This window comes from Siphateles boraxobius, unplaced genomic scaffold (assembly GCF_051911475.1).
Source record: "Siphateles boraxobius isolate OS27281-9 unplaced genomic scaffold, OSU_SipBor_1 7, whole genome shotgun sequence".
NCBI lineage: Eukaryota > Metazoa > Chordata > Actinopteri > Cypriniformes > Leuciscidae > Siphateles > Siphateles boraxobius.
Window position 1 is genome coordinate 21,918,750 of NW_027509197.1, and position 19,144 is coordinate 21,937,893.

Consider the following 19,144-nt stretch of genomic DNA (forward strand, 5'->3'; position numbering starts at 1 on the left):
AGTTAGCAGAATAAGTTGACATAGTTGAAAGGTTACTTATAGTCAGTCAGACGAATGTCTGTTGGGGGACCATCAGCAGATTTTAAGCAAACTGTCTGCTATAATGAGAGTTAGTTTATGAGAAGAAACAAAGTCTTACAGATTTGGAAGGACATGAGGGTAAGTGATCACTGAATTCAATTTTTTTGGTGAACTGTCCCTTTAAGCCCTCATACATGAAAAACCACAGAGAAATAAAGCAACTGACTAAATTCGGCCACAAAAAAGGGAAGTTTATATCTTGATCAAATGTTCTGACATGGTTAATTAACTCCAGTGAAAAAGAGAGACAACGCCTAGAAGAGAAGATTCATAAGCTATAGATCATCGAGGAATTGAAGATGGAGGTTCTGTTCTCATTTCTAATACTATTTCTGAAGACACCTTGTGTTTCTTCTTGGTCTGGTGACAAATGTATATTCTACAGTGATGTGGAAGAGTTTCCTATTGCCACAACCTGTGCTGGAAAAACAAACACAGGCTTCTGTCATTGTGTCGCTGACGTTAAAATAGACCTGCTTGGACTTCCATCAAACTTACGGAACCTATGTGTTAAAATGGATCAAGACTATCACGGTGCCTTGGCCCCAGACTCATTCGCACGTTTTGTTTCACTGGATTACCTTGAAATTACTGGATGTTTTTCAGAGATCCCTCCGGAAGCCTTTAACGGTTTGACAAATGTAACTTCATTAAGTTTATCTCACTCGACTCAAGAAGGCTGTTGTGAGGTAGCTCTTGATTTCAGTCGCCTTCCCTCACTTAACAGTTTGAATCTTTCAAAGTATACATTATCATTATTGGCACCAAATGTTTTTGAAATAATTCCTCACTTGCAAAAATTATACATGTACGAAGTGTGTTTGAAGGATATATCTGAGGTTCTGTGTCGACTGGCAAATGTAAAATCACTGAAGCTGTTTTATCTAAATCAAGAATTAAACAGACTTCAGTACCCAAACTGCTCAGTTTTCAACACCTCTGACATATCTACCGTGTTAAATATTGAAGAGGTACGGTTGCTTCTGGGGACATTAGAGTATATAGATGAGGGAGCTTTGGAAGTTTTGGGAAATCTGTTTCAATTTAGCTTTTTTTCAAAAGCAGATTTCCTCAGAGATCTTTCTTTAATTGGAGTGTATAAAATTAGTAATTTGTTTGTCACAGTGGATGTACTTCACTTTGAAGACTTGTGTACAGCAGCAAAGTTATATTCGATTGAGTATTTACACATTCATTATGAGAGTAGTAACTTGCTACTAACTCCTACTAATATCTCACATGGCTGTGAAGAAGTTAAGAACATTGCACTCAAAAATAATATAATTAGTCGGACTCTAAACCTCTTAGATGTTTATTGGTTCTTTCAGATTTTCAGGAACCTCACTTCTGTTAAAATAAATAATTTTATGCTTAGACCAAATGATTTTTATTCTCTTTGTGCTACACTTCCACATATAGTCAAACAGATTTCCCTTATGCTTCTAAGCACAAATAAGATAGATGAGTTAGTTTCCAACCAATTTAAGTGTTTTTCAGATCTTGAAACTCTAGATTTATCCATTAATTACATTTATTACATCAAAGATTTTGCTTTCATTGGATTGCACAATTTGAAAGAGCTAAATCTATGTAGAAACAAGTTATCTTACATTTATCAACACACATTCAGTGGTTTATATGGACTAATGTTCCTAGATCTCCAAGAAAATCCTATAATTCATATCGAACCTAAATCATTTGGACATCTTATTAACCTTAGCACACTTCTGCTGGGAGATCTGAACTTCCCGCCAGGAATGTCACTGATCAAGCTGGATTTATCCGATATGTTTGGGATAATTCCATATAATTTGAGTAATATTTTTATTAGTTCAGGCCTGAGACCAATGCAACTTGTGATCGGGAGTAATACTACACTGGATCAGGCCCTAAACTTTCACATCAAAGGTCAATATGTGACTGTTGAGGACTGCAACAGTTTACTATTGACATCTGTAGTCAAACTTAAGATAGATGCAGCATATGTGAGCTGTGGAAATGAATTCATTGGGAAATATGTCCAATCGGTCGTCAGTCTGGAATTTAAATCAATGTTCTCAGACAATATTGGAGACTTGGCTGTAATCAATCAGCTTGTTCATTTAAAAACCTTAAAACTGGAAAATATTGAATTTACTAAGCAGCCAAACGTGGCCGTAATGTTTCACAATCTGACGAAACTCCGGACACTGATACTGACGAATTGCAGATTCTTCTTTCTGGATGGAAGTCTGACTAAAGATTTAAAGGCACTGACAGGTCTAGTGCTCATTCCAAAAGATAATGTAAATATTCTTCAAAACTTAGTGGAACATCTCACTAGTTTGGAATACTTCCATATTCTGGGCTTGGGTCTGTACTGCAGTTGTGATAATGCTTGGCTGGTCTCATGGGTGAAGGACAACAGGAAGGTACAGGTTGCCATGTTCAATCCCACCATGAAAGAGCTGCAGTGTTTGACTGACAGTGGAATTAACCAACGTAACTTTATTGGTTATGCTAAGGAGAACTGCTCATTTGAAATCGAATTTATGTTCTTTGCCTCCACCTCTGCATTTTTGTGTATTTTTATTATTGTGGTACTGTCATATAAGTTTGCAGGCCAATACATTGCGCCTTTCTATCACATCGCCAGTGGATGGTTCCGAGAGGCTTTGCGTGTGAATGGTAAACACCAGTACCGCTACGATGTTTTCGTGTCTTACAGTGGTAAGGATGAACACTGGGTCATGGAGGAACTTCTTCCGAACTTAGAGCGGCGCGGCCCTCCGTTTTTGCGTCTCTGTCTTCACAGTCGGGACTTTCAGTTGGGAGAAGACATTGTGAAAAACATCACGGACAGCATCTACGCAAGTCGCCAGACTCTTTGTCTCGTCAGTCGCAACTACCTCGGTAGCAACTGGTGTTCTTTGGAGATGCAGCTGGCCACCTACAGGCTCCAGGTAGAACACAGGGACATTCTGATCCTGGTTTTCCTAGAAATGATTCCATCTCGTTTGCTATCCTCCCATCATAGATTGGCCCGGCTGGTAAAAACTAGAACCTATCTAGACTGGCCACAGGAACTGGAGATGCATGAGGCATTCTGGGATAGGTTATGGTGTAAACTCAGCTCTAATAAAGCCAACTAAAAAAAAAATTGCTAAACAAAATTGCCAAGTGAGCAATATGATGACTGATGGGCTGTATAAATGTATATTTAAAAAAAAAACAACTGAGAAGTAGATGAAAAAATGTATTTGAAATACACATTACTTATATGCATGGCAATTTTGTATTTACTTTTTATATGCTTAATAAACCTGGTGTAACATCAAACATGATTCACTGTGCAAACATGACAAAATGGAGCTGTAGCGAGTGTAAACCATTTCATCCTTAAAAAAAGTTGCACACTTTAAACATACATGTTTGGAGTAACTACTGAAATATCCTTTTCTGATAAAAACCTCAGACTATTTGAGTATTTCTGGATGTGCTGATCAGATGTGCTGCACTTAGGAGCTATTTCGAGCCATGCGTCTGTACACTTTAGTTTCAGTTCCTGTATAACAGTTTCTATCAATCGCTTTGGCTCAATTCTCAAATGAGACTTTTTTTCTGTCTCAAAACAGTAAGTTCAGGTTTCTGAACAATTCGTTTCTTGTTCACATCAGATTTGAATTTCTTATTAAGTAAATTGCATGCGTTTTGGGCACATGTTCAAAAGATCAAGTACAATTGTCTACAATTTGCACAAACTAAATGGAGACATGTTATATTCCATAAATATTTATGACATGGAATGTTTGTAATGTTTGCTCAATTGGCAAATGGCCTGCCATTGTAATGAAACAGGAATCATAATCTTATCAACCAAGTTTGGACATTTGGAAAGTTTGAACAGCAGAAGCTACATCAGTGCTGTATAAATACATCTCTTTTTTTTAGAAAAGTGTTACACTATGTCAACAAAATTCTTGTCATAGCAATATGAAGATATGCAAGTAAGATGATAGTATGTATTGTGTGTTTTAGAGAAATACATACGAGGGTTTGTTAAATTGAACAAGCAACTGAGAATTTTCAGTTTCAGTCAATTTTTACCAACTCTCTTTGAATCTGTTAATAGTTACCATTAAAAATACCATTTTAAATGTATTTCCTTAGGGACTAGTAAAGCTACATGGTTCCAATCATCAGATTATAAATACTTGACTAGATCAGATCACAAACTTCCTTACAGGTTTATTTTCTGACTTTGCTTCTCTGGATTTCCACATTCCATGCAATAAAATTCAAAAGGAACAACATGACATCATGACTTTGCGTAAACATACACGGCACTTTCAAGTCAAGTGGCGTGTTATCTATTCGCATTTTGAGCTATCCGTGTGTATGTCCACGCCGAAATCTTTTGCGTGTATGTCTACGCCATTCAATGTCCGAGTGATTCCGCGTGTATGTGTACGCCGTTAAATGTCCGAGCGAAACGAAGCAAAATCTATATCTACATCTGTGGAGCGATCTTTTTTTTCCTAGGATAGTAGGAGAACACTCATAAATGGTATTAACCCCAGTGACGGTGAGGTTTAGGGACGGGGTTGGGGTAGGTCATATATCTATATATACATAATATACAGTAATATAACGTTAAGTCAAAGGCGTTGATAAACACGATGAAAAGCGATTATGCGTGTTGATAGCACGCCAAAAATGAAAATACGAATTGGCGTGTCATACATACGCCATTTCATGAGATCAGTCTGAAAGGAAAGAACATTTGTCAAACATAATCTCTGTAGTAAATTAATTGTGCCGGAAATGACAATGACATGTAGGAAGCAATTTCTTTCAACTTTTTTTTCACAGTGATCGGAGGTTAGTTTTGTGCCTAGGTTTTAAAAATAAAACCATTAATGCATTCAACCTACATTATGGACAACTTAAAATCCAAAGAATTCAAAAATATCATCAATATCATTCTTCGGCATATTTGGTTTCCGCAAGACAGTCTGTGAGTCCATTTTTTCTTCCTTGGCTTCAGGTGCCATATTGTTTCTTGACACTTCTTTTTTTGGAAATTGTATTGGTTGGCTGCAATTCCTCACATGTTTCAATGACACAGACAAGTTTTTAACTGTTCTAGAGCACATCCTGGTAAATGCAGATCTAGATCTGATAGTTCTGTTGCGTGCCATGAAGGTTCTGCGGTGCCATCGAATTCTCCAAAGTGCAGTGAAAGAACAGGAACGTTTTGGGGGGAGAGTCTTTGGAAGCATCAATGCCTTGTGGAATTCTAACTTCAACTTCTTCAATCTCTTCTCCACCCTGAATTAAAAAAAAACATGATTAGACACACCAGCTAAGAATGACTCATAAGTACATATTTCATTTAAAGTATTTTTATGTACCTGATGCCTTCAGCTTCCAGACTTTCCATCCTCAGACACTTCAGGAGCAAGAAGGCCAGGTGCTTATGCTCTCGATGAAACTTACAGCTCCGGCACCAGTGCATCACTTCCTTCAGATGGGCAGCCATGTTTCTGAACGAGGACACCTCCTCCAGTGACTCCAAGAACTCACTCTTCTGACAGACTGAAATTTGGCTTGAGAATTCCGATTTCATCTGCGGATCCAGAGACATCTTTGGGAATAATAATCAATATTAACCTATGACTGTATTTCTATGAATATGTCAGCATATTATAGTTCTCAAAAATATACTTCAGTTTGATCTGTCATATGGCAACATACAAATCAAGATCAAATACCTGTTTGTTGGTTTTACAAGATTGTGGAAGCACAACCTTCATGTCCAGCCCATAGGGTGAGACATCTGAAGAATTAAAACAAGCAAATATAATTACTTTATACAGATACAGTAAAATCAAAATAGTATAAAATACGCAAAATCATCATTTGTAAAAAATCCCCAAAAACCTGGCTGTTGTTGTAAAACTGCAGCCCCCAGACCCAGACTAGAACCTTCTTCATAATCAGCAGAAAATATTGGCATCATCTCTCTCTCCTCTTCTCCATTATTCTCTTCTTGCCTTCTGTCCCCAAACAACCTGCAAAGGACAGATAATTTGGACTTTTTTGGCCCTCTTGGGACATTTAAAAGGTCTTTGGTGCTTTCTTCCATCAGTAGATCAGGCTGTGCGAGGCACAGGAAGTCTTTCAGGTCCCCAGGCAGGGTGAAGTCAGTCAGGTAGGCCATGGGCTTGGACTGTGACACCATCTGGAGGAGTTCAGTGGCTCTTTTGTACATGGGGACGAGGGCTCTCAGAATACCTCTAAAGAACACCCTAGAAAAAAAGTGATAAAATAATTTAAAAAAATAAAAAGCATTATACCATTAAAGAATTATATTTGTTGTTCATTGTCCAGGAAAGGTTTAAAATATTCAGAAAAATATTTTCTGAAACAATTCTTAATATTATAGTTTTTCAATTCATGCTAGAAATACATACTCACAAAAACACACACACACAAACAATCGTTTTTGTAATACATTTAGTTATAAAACCTAACTTGTATCATACCCTAAATGTGCGGTGACTTTAGCAAAATTTCCAACAGAGACATGGTAAATAATAACGGTATATAAACTCACCAGAGACGACTGAGCATGCTGAGCATCACCATATTCAGCACAATGAACTCACGCAGCTGCAGGTGCTGTTGTGTCAGTCTAACTGGGGTGTGAAGGATCACGGTCATTCACAGTTCTTTGATCATATTTTTTATACATTTTCAAAGCAAAGTAAATGGTCATGAATGTGAACATTTAGGATACATGAAAGCCTGAGTGCACCGCTCCAGCGTTCTGGCTGAAAGACTTGAGGCTCCAAGTAGTTTGAGACAGAGCCACTCCAACATGGGCTGACTGGGAACATCAAGCTCGCCAACCTCTGCTCCCGCGTCCCTGCGCAGAAACCAAGACGCATTCTCAAAACCATAAACTGGACAAAAAGTATTTTCTTTGAAGACAGACTTTACAATTGTGACATATATACAAGTGAAATGAACAAGAAATAAATGTAGGGCGGGACTTCATTTTGTCCATCTGGAATTGATTGGATGGTTGTGGTTTGCTATTGTAGTGACAGGTTGTCCCGCCCTTGTGCTGGTAAACACATAATCAGAGAAGAGAAGACATGTCCTTGCAAGAGGGTGGGGGAGTTATTTTGATAAGATTATGATAGCACAAAGTTTAAAAAAATAATGATGTGAGCACTGATAAATCATTTATAATAAACTGCAATATTCCATACAGAAATATCAATGGTTCATTTTGATTTCATGGTGCTTTAGCCTACACACCTTACCTCTGAAATTTGTTTGGACACAGTGCCTGCAGATCTTCTACTGCTGCTTGTAACTTCATTTCTTTTAAGCGGTTTACACATTGTTCAACCTGCAGATTGTGCATATTTCATACATTTCATATAAATTAAAAACAGGGATTTTATTATGGGCCTGGAATAATTATGCAATAACGTATGTAATGTATATTGAAGCACTGGGTTCCGACCTGTTTTAATGCTCGGAATGGCTTGTGTTGTCTGAAGCCGTTGTTCAAAACGTAAAGAAGTTCGTAGAGCACACGGATTTCTGTCTGCAGAACTTCACTACATAACAGGGTCAACACCGTCTCACAGTCAGCCAGCAGACAGTTAATCAAGAAATCTAGACAGAGAAACATCGTTTTTTTAAAGTGGCATACTGCACACTTATTATTATAACGTTACATATTTTTACTTAGAAAGTTCATAGTTAATGCAGAGTTCAGTTATTTGGTGAAACATGTAGTGACAGTTATATTGCGTACATTCACCGAACAACTTGCACATAATAACTTACACAATAAGCATGCGCAATAACATTTAACCTAACAGAACTGTAGCAATCTGCTAGTAATAATACAATAATTATTACAATTGCAGAATACTACGCTTACACTAGTAAGGTTAAGTTAACAAGTCTTGTATTGGTCAACGCAACCGTCTATTGAGATCAAAAGTTACGAGTTAAATGCTTTATCACTGCCGACAGATTATATCACGTCACGGCGCATCGTTTCACATGAATCTAACGGATCCACGTGTTCAGGTCTGTCTAGGAAAAACACACTGTTCGCTTTATATTTCATTACATGTCGTGTATGTACTCTTCATAGTAAAGTGAAGTGAATATGTGGGTTAAAATATTATAACATACCCGTTGAACCAGCAAAAGGGATTCGAATCGAAGAAATAGCACTTGGAAAAGGAATATTAATTTTATTCCAGGGTTCCTGCGCCATTTTTACAGTTGACTGCCGGAGTGCCGGGGACTTGACAGGCCCAGCCAATCATAAGTTTGTTCGTACGATTACGTCATCGTTCTTAAAGGTACATACACAGCATTTGTACTGCTAGAAAAAGCTGGTTTGACAAGTTTATAATTTGCACTTTAATTTTCCTGTGACTCCCAAGGATTTTTCTCTTGCATTTTCTGCAATCAATTCTGATATGATTTCCTTTTGTGTAGTCATCGGTTGATATGCCCAAAATTAATCAAAACTATACAGTATGTGGTAAAATTTGTTTTGTAGTCTAAAAACAATAACAAATCTATTAGTTCTCTATTTCTAAAGGAGGTTGTCACCAACTCTTGCTCTATTGCTTATTGGATTAAATTGGTTGAAGACCTTGATTGGGAAAGTGTTTGGTTATTACCTCATATGTTGTTGTTTTTGTAACAAACAAGGTGAAATAAATTTCTTTCAAGATAATACACAAATTCTACCGTCAAATATTTCCTTAGTAAGTTTCAGAAAAACATTGAATTGCTGCTATTTTTGCTCTTTGGACTTGGAAACAGTACCCCACATTTTCTGGCATCTGTGTTTATTAAGGAAAAGTTAGGCTTACTTTTTAATTTTGATTTGCATTTTGAAAATGTAATTTTGTATGATAACAGTGTGAATAAGGAAGCGATTGCATTTAATGTTAATTTAATTAGTCGAATTTCACATTCATATGTGTAAGTTTTCTAACAAAAAAAAACTTTTCTCAGCAGCCCTTAAAGAATTTGAAAATTAGTTTTCTAGTACTAGAACTAATGGAAAAGCTAAGACGGTTCATGTGTATCGTCTTCAAAATCTTTGAATGATACAAAGGTATGAAGCTATTTTTGGTGCAAATTAACTGAACGCCTGTGACAGAGGAATTTGTAGTTGTAGAGAATAGCCACACATGTGTATCAGTAAATTTGAAGTCACAGTGAGAAATGTTTTAAGAGTTGCAAACTTGTAGAATTTTTTTCTCTTCCACAAACACAACCCAACAGTTACACCTTCTCAAATTCTTCATTGCAGGTGGACAAATCCTATTCTACAAATCAGAAATTAAGAAACTTGTACGCTCACATTTTTGTTACAGTTGCTGAAGTGAATATGGTGCAAAATGCATTTACACACCTGCATCAAAAATTGTGAAGTCACAGAGAAATTTTACTCATCCGCAAATCAGTATGTGAATTCATCCAATGAGAGTTGCACACTTGTAGAATATTTTCTCACAAAAGTCTTGTATATTTTTCTCAAACACTGTTTTTTGCTTTCAAGTGACATTTTCAAGCATTTATATGCGAGGCACACAACATAGAATTAGGGAATAATTCATCAATTATTAGAACATACTGTTTTTACAAAAGTCATCATACTATAAAAATAAAAAGGCAATTTCGTTACAGATTTTTTCCCACTTTTAATGTAATATTGAAATCAACAAAATTCACCCAACAAATACAACATTTTAAGAGAACAATACTTAAAATAACCTGCTTACACTGTGCACACCTCTCAAATAATACCAGCTGGTGGTAATGGGAATTTGGTTGTGTTTCATAGGGGGAAAAAACACTCTTAAATAAAAATAGCTGTTATTATTTATAATAAAACTTTACTCAAGCTTTCACTGTAATACTGCAATGTCTTCATATCCTATTATACTTTGAATTATCAAAGCGACAACATCCACGTTTACTGTTGCTATTCCAGAATATTGCGATATTAGGCCTATAAGTCCATCTTGATTCAATATCGATTAATTTGACTGAATATCAGTTAGGGGCTACATGTTTATTTTTCTCAAAGAAACAAACCTCTCTTAACTAATGCTGTAAACATAGTCATAGTTGTTGTTTTTTCTCCATACTGGAAGTGAATGGAAACGTCAACTGTTTGGTTACCCATAAGTGAACTATCCCAATAAAATCCCAATTTTGACAGGGGAGTGTAGTATTATAGCCACTGTAATATCAAAGGTGTATAAAGCTGGGTTTGTCTTATAGTGTAAATAAATGAATAATATATATATATATATATATATATATATATATATATATATATCAAACATGACGGTTCCATACATACCTCTGTATTGAAGTCACGGTTCGGTAGAGCATGTTAGCCAATTCAAATAAAGTATTAATGACCATAATACTAATTATTTATGTTTCTGTAACAAACAAACAAAACGATATATACATATAATATTATGATCTTTATTATTATTATATAAATGATCAGTAATGGAGTTAACATAGTGAGATACAGAGGGTTAGGGTAAGGCTCAGCATCTCACCATCTTTTTTCATCCAACAGTAAAAATAATATTTATCTATTTATAAATGCACATTTCATTTGTGTTGTAGTACCCATGCAACAATCTGTGGATTGACTTCCTCCAGTACTGATTCTTCTGTTCTGCCACGTACTTTGAGTCCATGGTTAGCATCCTTGACCCAGTGAACGGCAGAAGGGTTTTCCATGACGTGCATAATATTTTCTAGAAGTCTCTGAAAAGCAAGCAAAGGATAAGTAGATTTATAAATAGATTTTATTTCATTATAGAAATATAAATACGAAATAATGTGATAGATTAGGTGTAATCAAGGTTTAAAAACTTTAACAAAGGGCTAGTTTACCCCAAAATTAAAATTCTGTCATTTATTCACCATCATATTTCAAACCTGTATGACATTCTTTCTTCCGTGTAACACAAAGATATTTTGAAGAATGCTAAAAACCAAAAGGTATTGGTGACCATTGAATTGTTTCAAATGTGCAAACAAAAAAACACTTTTCTCAAATTTATTTTGTTTGTGCAATATAGAAAAAAGACATACAGGTTTAGAACAAAGTGAGGGTGAGAAAATTATGAAATATTTCTTATTTTTGGGTGACCAATTCCTTTTAAAGGTTCAACAGGAAGAACTTTAATTTAAGCCCCAGATCAATAGAAAACTTCACATACGTGTTCACCTTTTCACACAAGTTATCTGTAGTGCCGGAAACAAACAGCACAGAAGTTCGTGACAGCGCACACAGGCCTCTGCTCCGCTCAACATATGTTAGTGGTTTTCCTGGTAGATGAAGTGGGAATGACAAACACAAAACCCCCTGAACTGCATCCTTCTGCCTCTGCATACGTTCACACACAGCAACAGCTGTACGAGCACCCATAGAGCGCCCTGGAAACAAATAGACAAAGAAAATGTATTATCATAAATGTATTTCCGATAAGTAAAGCCTCTAAAAAACAAAACGGCATCTGCAAAATTTTCAGTTCCTCCTCCAAAAATAGAACACTTTTGCTCACTCAAACAAACAAATTCATCTCACAGAAAGCCTGGTATACTTTCTCAGGCTTGTCAAAAATACCATAACAGAGTGTTTGAGAAAAAAAAAAAAGAGTGAGTCCTACCTCCCAAGAAAATTCTGTTTGGTGCAAATCTCTCATGGCTCTTTAAGTAATTCTGGTAGATAGCACAATTGCAAGTATTATTTATGCAATATTAGTAATATTCTTAACAAATTTCTTCTCATTTATTGCTATCATTAGTAACACATTTATGTAATAATACATTTGTATAGTTTTGTTTTATTTTTAAAAACAATACAATAATAAAACCTGGTTGAAATAAACAATTCATGTGCACGGTGGTGCATATAATATTGAAATATAAGTTTTTACCACAACGGTGAGATAAGCTCTGAATCTGTACATGAAGTTCACCGCCCTGCAGGTGAATCGCAGGCACAGAACTCCTGAACGTGCGAGAGCGTGCGCGAGGCTCTCCAGCTGTCTGGCGTGCATGTCTCCCCCCGCGCCGTGAGTCAACACCACAGCGGTGCATTCCGCGCTGAGGTCAGCAGGGACGGTGAACACGCATTCCAGATCTTTCTGCTCGAACGGGATGTTCACACTCTCCTGTAATATTCCGCTGATTAAAATCTCTCAAAAAGTGTCAAAAACGAAGCTCTCATAAATACATTCTTAGTAACGTTCAAGCTTAGCATTAGAAAATACAACAACACTGAGAAGCACTCGTGTAATGCAAAGTAGGATTCGATGTTTTTTTATATAGAAAATACCTCTGAAAACTCCATTTAGGGGTTAATGTTTGCGTCAAAGAGTATAGAAGTTCAATGTACTGTAAGTTCTTGCGTGGTTGAAGGAACGGGCTCGGGGCTGCAAAATTCCCGGGTAGAATTTTCTCAGGCTCACACGTGGACGGCTCAGACATGCGAATCAAATGAATCACGTTGTTACCAGCGCCACCTAAAGTAAAGGAGTAAACATGCGCCTCAGGCATCCTAATGAAGAATTCGGACACATGGAGCAACATCGTTTTATTATTTTAAGGAAACACTTCACAAACAAAGCCTTTCAAAAAAGAAAGTTTGTTTGGTTCTTGATGTTAGATAGGAAATTAAATCACATTTTTACTCAAGTAAACATTTCTCAAGATAGGTTTATGCAGTGGTTAAATTGGGCTGGGGCTCTCCGGGGCTCAGCCCCGGCACATAAGCACTCAGTTGCCTACTGGAAATTATGTCACATAAAATTTTATGAAAGTGATGCTTTTGAAAACATATTTATAACAATAAATGAAAGATTTTTGAAATGGCATGTCTATTTTGTCTCGGCGGAGCTGAGAACAATCGGAACACCGCCGTATTCTTGTTCAGCTGCTTAATCTCGTTGTCAGTCGACCATGATCGCGCACCGCTCGCGTCCGCGCATCTAGGTGACGCGGATAAATGTACGCAGCAATATGAATGTTCCTGGGAGATCCGTAGTTGCGCAGGATGTGGAAGCACGCAAAAGTTCCAGAAATGTACAAAAAGTGCCCTGGACTTGAATGACAAGGTAAGGAAAATAAGACTAAATCAAAATTAAATAACCAAGACTAGGTTGACCATGTGATTTTTCTCAGGAGATATTTTGAGCATTTTACTTCAGACACCGGATTATCAGCAAACTGCCAAGAGAACGTCCTGGTTGCGTATGCAACCCACCGTTCCCTGAAGGAGGGAACGGAGGACGTAGTCGACGCGACTGAAATGGGATCACGCTAGGGAGCCTATCATCTTCGAGTACTATTGAACGAGCCAATGTAATTGGCGTGCGTGATTCGCATCACACACTCCGCCCCCGCGGCGCGGGTATAAATACGGAAGTGGATGCACGCACTAGTTGCTTTTCGCTGAGGAGCCGAGAGTAACCCGGGGTCAGCGGTGGTCCAGCGGTAGTGGCAAGGGGACTACGTCCTCCGTTCCCTCCTTCAGGGAACGGTGGGTTGCATACGCAACCAGGACGTTCCCTTTCAGTCGATAACGTCGGACGTAGTCGACGCGACTGAAATGGGATCAACCATTGAACACGCCACTAACGCTGCCACCTTCCAGTGCCTAAACCAAAGCCTCCTGATGCCCCCGCAAACTTAAGGCGGGGAAGGACAGGGCTTAGGCCAGGGAAGTCACTGCTGTTCCTACAGGACCACTGGGAAAGCGTTCCCCGTACGTTGGAAGGAAGGGACGCTGCGGAAGCCACATCCAACCCGAGGGAGGAAATGTGGAGAATACACATATGAACTGGGCGGAAACCGGGCAGTCTAACATATGGAATGTCACTGGGGTGGCTCCAGCCTAAGACGGGGGGAGACACACCGGACAGTGACGGCAGAGAGACTCTGCCGAGGGAAGACACGGGCTCACCGCAGGGAGCCGTATCGTGGAAGAATACACATATGGGGTCACCGAAGGGACCGCAACATATGGACCCAGCCTAACACAGGTTCCACACTGCTTACGAGTGGTAGGCCTAACACCAGACGTTCCGCACGTCCGACGTCGGAGGGGTGTGGAGGAACTCAACAGGGTTCAATTTTAAGGGAACTCAACTGGAGTAGAAAGGCGCACGTATCCAGTCCATAGGAGGGGAATGGCGCAGCAAGCCGACACTTGAACCGGGCTCACGGTGAAACTGGCTTCATGAGAAGGGAGCCCACGGGAAGCAGCGGTTCAACTAGGTGTCGTCCAGCCCCCAACTCTAGAATCTGTTTAGCAAAGTATATCGTCAACGCCCAGGCGGAGCACTTTACACTCATCATAGAGGAGCTCAACACCTAAGTGGACATGTTGCATCTCGGATCTTTGCCGAAATGAAGGCAAGCACTAAGTGCAACTTTGCATGGAAACAGCCTTCCCTCTCTGCTGAATTCCAACAGATATTTGAAGAGCTGGTCTGAGGTCTATGACTTGCATTCTGTACACGTCCAAGCGAACGGACAGAGAAGCCAGGGCTGGATCTGCCTCCTCCAGGGCAGCGCTTGCAGGCTCACCACCTGCTCCTACTACGGGAGAGGTAGGAACCTTGGGCACAATCCGAGCCGGGGTCTCAGCTTGTGAGAGTTAGCCGGCCCAGACTCCAGGCACAATACGTTGACCGAAAGCGAGCAAGTCCCTACCCTCTAGTAGAGACCACGCGAGCAGGAGAACTGATATAACAGAATTTTTAACTCACTACCTGCAGTGGCTCAGGGGCGGTCTCTGCAGTGCAGTCGCACAAGGGACAAGGCCCAAGAGGATAAAGAGGGACACAAGGATTTACAAGACCTTGCTCCTCAGGAACCTGACGATCAGAACGTGCTTCTGCATACTTCTGCAACACGATGAGCGTCGTTTAAACACCGAGGCAACATCATTTTGAGGGTGATTTAGGAAAACAGCCTACTGCAACCCATTTTGCAGGAAAGAGAGCACTGAAGTGATCGAAAGCTTTCAGGATCTCCTCAGGGGAGAAGACGCACTCAACGACTAGGTTCCACTTCTAAAGGCGTAAGCACGCTACCCAATTCTAGGGGGTGCTCGCAGAAGTGATGGTAACTATCACATGTTCTTGTGATAGCCACCTGAACCTCCGCGTTCAGATGTAAGACCGCCCGGAATCTCCGGGGGAAGAACGCGTGTGCCATCGTGCCCCGTCCCCGAAAGAGTTTCCAGGGGAAGTCAGGAAGGCTGTTGAAGGGAACCAGGTCTAGTTGGGCCAATAAGGGGCAACTATGAAGACCTGTTCCTCTCCTGACATGGCACGTAGGTGCAAGTGACGGGCGCAAAAGACAGGAGCATTGCTCAACACAACATGTGAAGATCACTGGGCTTCAGGAGCATTTTCTGCTCAGCACTTGGGTGTGACAAGTTCACTGAGCTTCAGGAGCATTCCTGCTCAACACCTGAGTGTGATAAACTCACCGAGCTTCAGGAGCATTTCTGCTCAACACTTGAGTACGAAGAACCTCACTGAGCGACAGGAGCATTTCTGCTCAGCACTTGAGTGTGACAAGTTCACTGAGCTTCAGGAGCATTACTGCTCAACACCTGAGTGTGATAAACTCACTGAGCTTCAGGAGCATTTCTGCTCAACACTTGAGTGCGAGGAACTTCACTGAGCACCAGGAGCATTTCTGCTCAGCACTGCGTGTGATGAATTCACTGAGCTACCTGTGATGGACTCACTGAGCTACAGGAGCATTGCTGCTCAACACCAGAGTGCGATGAACTTCACTGAGTTTCAGGAGCAAATCTGCTCAACATGAAGAGTGATGATTTCACTGACTTGCAGGCGCAAGGCGACCAAGAGTCGCAGTCACTTTTAGAAGGCTCACTGGGGTTAAACGCATTTCTGCGGGCCCCTGGGGCCGCTGAGTCCCAGTGTTTGTCCAAGGGTAGTCCGCTCGGTTTACCCAAACACTGGCGGAAAAATAAAACCGGGGGGGCAACTGAGCGGCCCCGGAATGGTCATGACCCAGCCGGACCCAGGGGATGGAGTCTCCACTTGCCCTGGCTATAACTGTCGTGAGGCTCGATGGCGGCACGATTGAGTAAGCGGGAGGAGTGGAATAAGGCGCCCTCAGAAGCGTCTGACTCCAAGGAGGAGGTGACGGGTGAGTTTGTGACATGCAAGGGAAGCTTGCGCAACGGTCACAATGTCTAACAACTCGAGGCACAAATGCCCGTGTAGTCGGGGGTCGCCCAGGCCCCCGTTAAAACACGCCCTTTGTACATGGCCGCTCTGTTGAAGAGGGTTTGGCAGCAGACCGGGATGAACTATAGTCACACAGGGTGAGCTGCTCTGCCACGGTCACCTCGGGACTCGATCGTGAAGCTAGCGCTGAAGCGGTCACATATGGAGGGAGCCAAAGGCTACGACTACCATATACCCCAGGAGCCTCTGAAAGTTCTTTCAGTGGGACCCTTTCTCACTTCAACACCAGCTGAACACATTCTCATTGGAGAGACATGTTGGACCGAGTACCTCTCCAAAACTAGAAAAGAGATACTCAGCCCGTGGGCGAGATTACTCTCTTCCAGTTGACCTGAAGACCCAACGGGCTCTGGAGCACTCGAGGGGAAGGACACTGTACTGATACTCCACCCTTAGACGCAACACACAGGATGGCCTGCGGTGCGGGAGGTAGAGATCTGAAGCACATGTCTTTCAGGTCAAAGCTGCAGACCAATCTTGGGCCAAGATGGTCACGACCCACCACCTAGTAGCACGAAGAACGAGTTTACAACTGGCCTTCGTACCGGCTGGAGGAGCGGCTATATCAAATCCTTCGCCAGCAGGATAAGATAAGCACGCACAAGTCAGGAGCACTGCTCAACACTCGGTGTGATGAATATCACTGAATTTTCAGGAGCACGTCTGCTCAACACCTAATGTGATGACTATCACTGACTTGAGCGGGGTAGCCGAGCCTGAGGTGGGGCAGCAAAGTAGAGAGAGTGGTGTTAGTGTGCTGTGCAACACTTACCTGTCTCCACAAGCGGCAGGGGGCGCGTGAGAAGGCGGATGACCGGGTCCTCGAACGCACCAAGCTGCCTGCTGGCGACCAAGGGGGAGCTGAGGGGTGTAAGGCTATACAGGGTCACACCCGCCAGACTGGCCCTCTCGGGACCCAGGAACAGATGAAATTGCTCTCTCTTTGAAGTGTGGGTACCGCTTGCTCCGCTTTTTTTTTTTTTTTTTTAGGGAGCCAGCGGCGGAACAGACACACACACAAACAAAGGCTCCACCCGGCCCTCACCCGGGGGGAGGGAGTGATCGTGCCACTTCAAGAGCATCTCATCCATTCCTGGGCGGCCCGCTCCGGAATGCTTTCGCTGTCGCTTGCCACCTGGCTTGGCAGCGCCTGGAGAACGCCCACGGCGACGAGCAGGCGGAGGAGCTGCCACCGGCGGCGGGTGGAGGCAGCAGCTGGCCACCGGGGCAGGATGTGCCGGATGACCTCCGTCTGCGCTTGAGCGGCAGAGAACTGTTTGATGCAGTTCTCCACCGCGTCGCTGACCAGCCCAACCTGGGAAATTGGGGAGACCAGGAACCGAACCTTGTCCGCATCCGCCATACCAACCAGGCTGAGCCAACGAAGGCGCTACTGGACCACCAAGGTGGACATCGCCAGACCGATCACGCACGCTACGACACCCGTACCCCGGAGGGTGAGGTCGGATGCAGTGCGGTGCTCACCTATGAGCGCACGGTCTGGATTACCCTCGTGCATGCCATGGGTGCCCTAGCCTGCAGCAACGCCATGGCACGCAAGAGGAAGGGGCTTGCCCACAGGCTTTGTAAGCTCTGCCCGTCGGAACGGATGAAACTCACAGGCCTTAGGGGGGAGACGAGGATCCCCCCAAAAGGCAGCGGCCGCCGGACACAGGTGCACCTGTGTCGACAGACCGCTCCAATGGAGGGACACCTCGCAACCCTTCACCGTTCCTCCATCAAGGGTAATGAGGGGGAAAAGCTATTCAGGCAGTTTCTGGCAGAGAAAGATGCTGTTCACCACCTGATAAGCTCTCCATGCATTTCGGGAAAGAAAGGCACTGGGGCGGCGAGCTGAGAACCAGCGCGGCCCGCCCCAAGATACCAAACTCCAGATTCCAACCGAGACTGAACGGGACACGGTGGAGGTTCCACTCGAGCCCGGCAGCCTCGGCGGCCCGTTTCAGCATAGCTGATAATTCTGGATCCGGCTCGGGCAACATTGAACTCCCGGAGGGAGACAATGCAGCCGAGTCATCATCTCCAGAAGTCAGCTCACCCTCTGATGCTGCAATCGGCGTCCTGTCCTCCAGGGGAGCCCCGAGTGAAACCGCTGGCCCACCCATTACAGATGGACCAGCAGACAACACAGGAGGCTCCAGTGGTTGCAGTGAGGAGTGAGGAGCCCACAGGGAATGGTTACCGGGCGGGACATCCAACACTATCCTCCGGTCACCCATCCCACACAGCACCCGAGGGTGGGGCATGGTAATGGGGACTCGCTCTCCGCGAACGAAGGCGAGTCTCGCCCTCAACACTGCGACAGTCATGTTCCCACAGTGAAAACATGAGCTGTCCACAAAAGCTGTCTCAGCGTGCTGTAAGCCAAACACGTGACACAACAGTTGTGACCATCAGAGAGAGACAGGGAACGACCGCACCCAGAAACGCACGGGCGGAATGACATCTTGAAAAAGACGCAAACGCACCCGTGTTGCTCTTTCAGAAAATAGGACCGTCACCAGTGCCGGAGCACACAGGGAAATGACCGCGGCAACACTGAACAGAGAACTGAAACAGTGAAGCACTCACTTTTCCGCCCTCTAACCAGCCATCAACACACACAAACATTTAGAAATTTGTTGCTGTTAAAACAGCAGTTGAGAGCTCAAAGCTCGCGATCACCGCTGCACTCGCGC

The 19,144-nt window shown here is 42.4% G+C and overlaps 3 protein-coding genes across 5 annotated transcripts; 1 reads left to right on the forward strand and 2 right to left on the reverse strand.

Moving 5' to 3' along the window:
• The first annotated feature begins 296 nt into the window (after nt 1-296).
• On the forward strand, nt 297-3,399 carry LOC143723514 (uncharacterized). Its single transcript, XM_077216040.1, has one exon. The coding sequence runs from the start codon at nt 381-383 to the stop codon at nt 3,210-3,212; it is 2,832 nt and encodes a 943-aa protein (XP_077072155.1). The 5' UTR covers nt 297-380; the 3' UTR covers nt 3,213-3,399.
• Nucleotides 3,304-8,406, reverse strand: rmp64 (ribonuclease MRP subunit p64). 3 transcript variants are annotated; one of them, XM_077216037.1, is made up of 9 exons: nt 8,287-8,406; nt 7,601-7,755; nt 7,395-7,483; nt 6,863-6,991; nt 6,680-6,757; nt 6,004-6,371; nt 5,835-5,899; nt 5,475-5,689; nt 3,304-5,391 (listed from the first exon to the last, which is right to left on the reverse strand). In XM_077216037.1, exons 1-9 carry the CDS (start codon nt 8,369-8,371, stop codon nt 5,007-5,009), a joined length of 1,569 nt encoding a protein of 522 aa, XP_077072152.1. In that variant the 5' UTR covers nt 8,372-8,406; the 3' UTR covers nt 3,304-5,006. The 3 variants fall into 3 exon arrangements, with proteins under 3 accessions (XP_077072152.1, XP_077072151.1, XP_077072153.1); XM_077216036.1 differs by having other exon boundaries at nt 5,475-5,707; XM_077216038.1 differs by having other exon boundaries at nt 5,475-5,707; nt 7,390-7,483; nt 8,287-8,396.
• Nucleotides 8,407-10,603: 2,197 nt separating this feature from the next.
• Nucleotides 10,604-12,634, reverse strand: tex30 (testis expressed 30). The gene is made up of 5 exons (XM_077216044.1): nt 12,491-12,634; nt 12,090-12,326; nt 11,820-11,871; nt 11,378-11,586; nt 10,604-10,911 (listed from the first exon to the last, which is right to left on the reverse strand). Exons 1-5 carry the CDS (start codon nt 12,503-12,505, stop codon nt 10,753-10,755), a joined length of 672 nt encoding a protein of 223 aa, XP_077072159.1. The 5' UTR covers nt 12,506-12,634; the 3' UTR covers nt 10,604-10,752.
• Between the last annotated feature and the right edge of the window lie 6,510 nt (nt 12,635-19,144).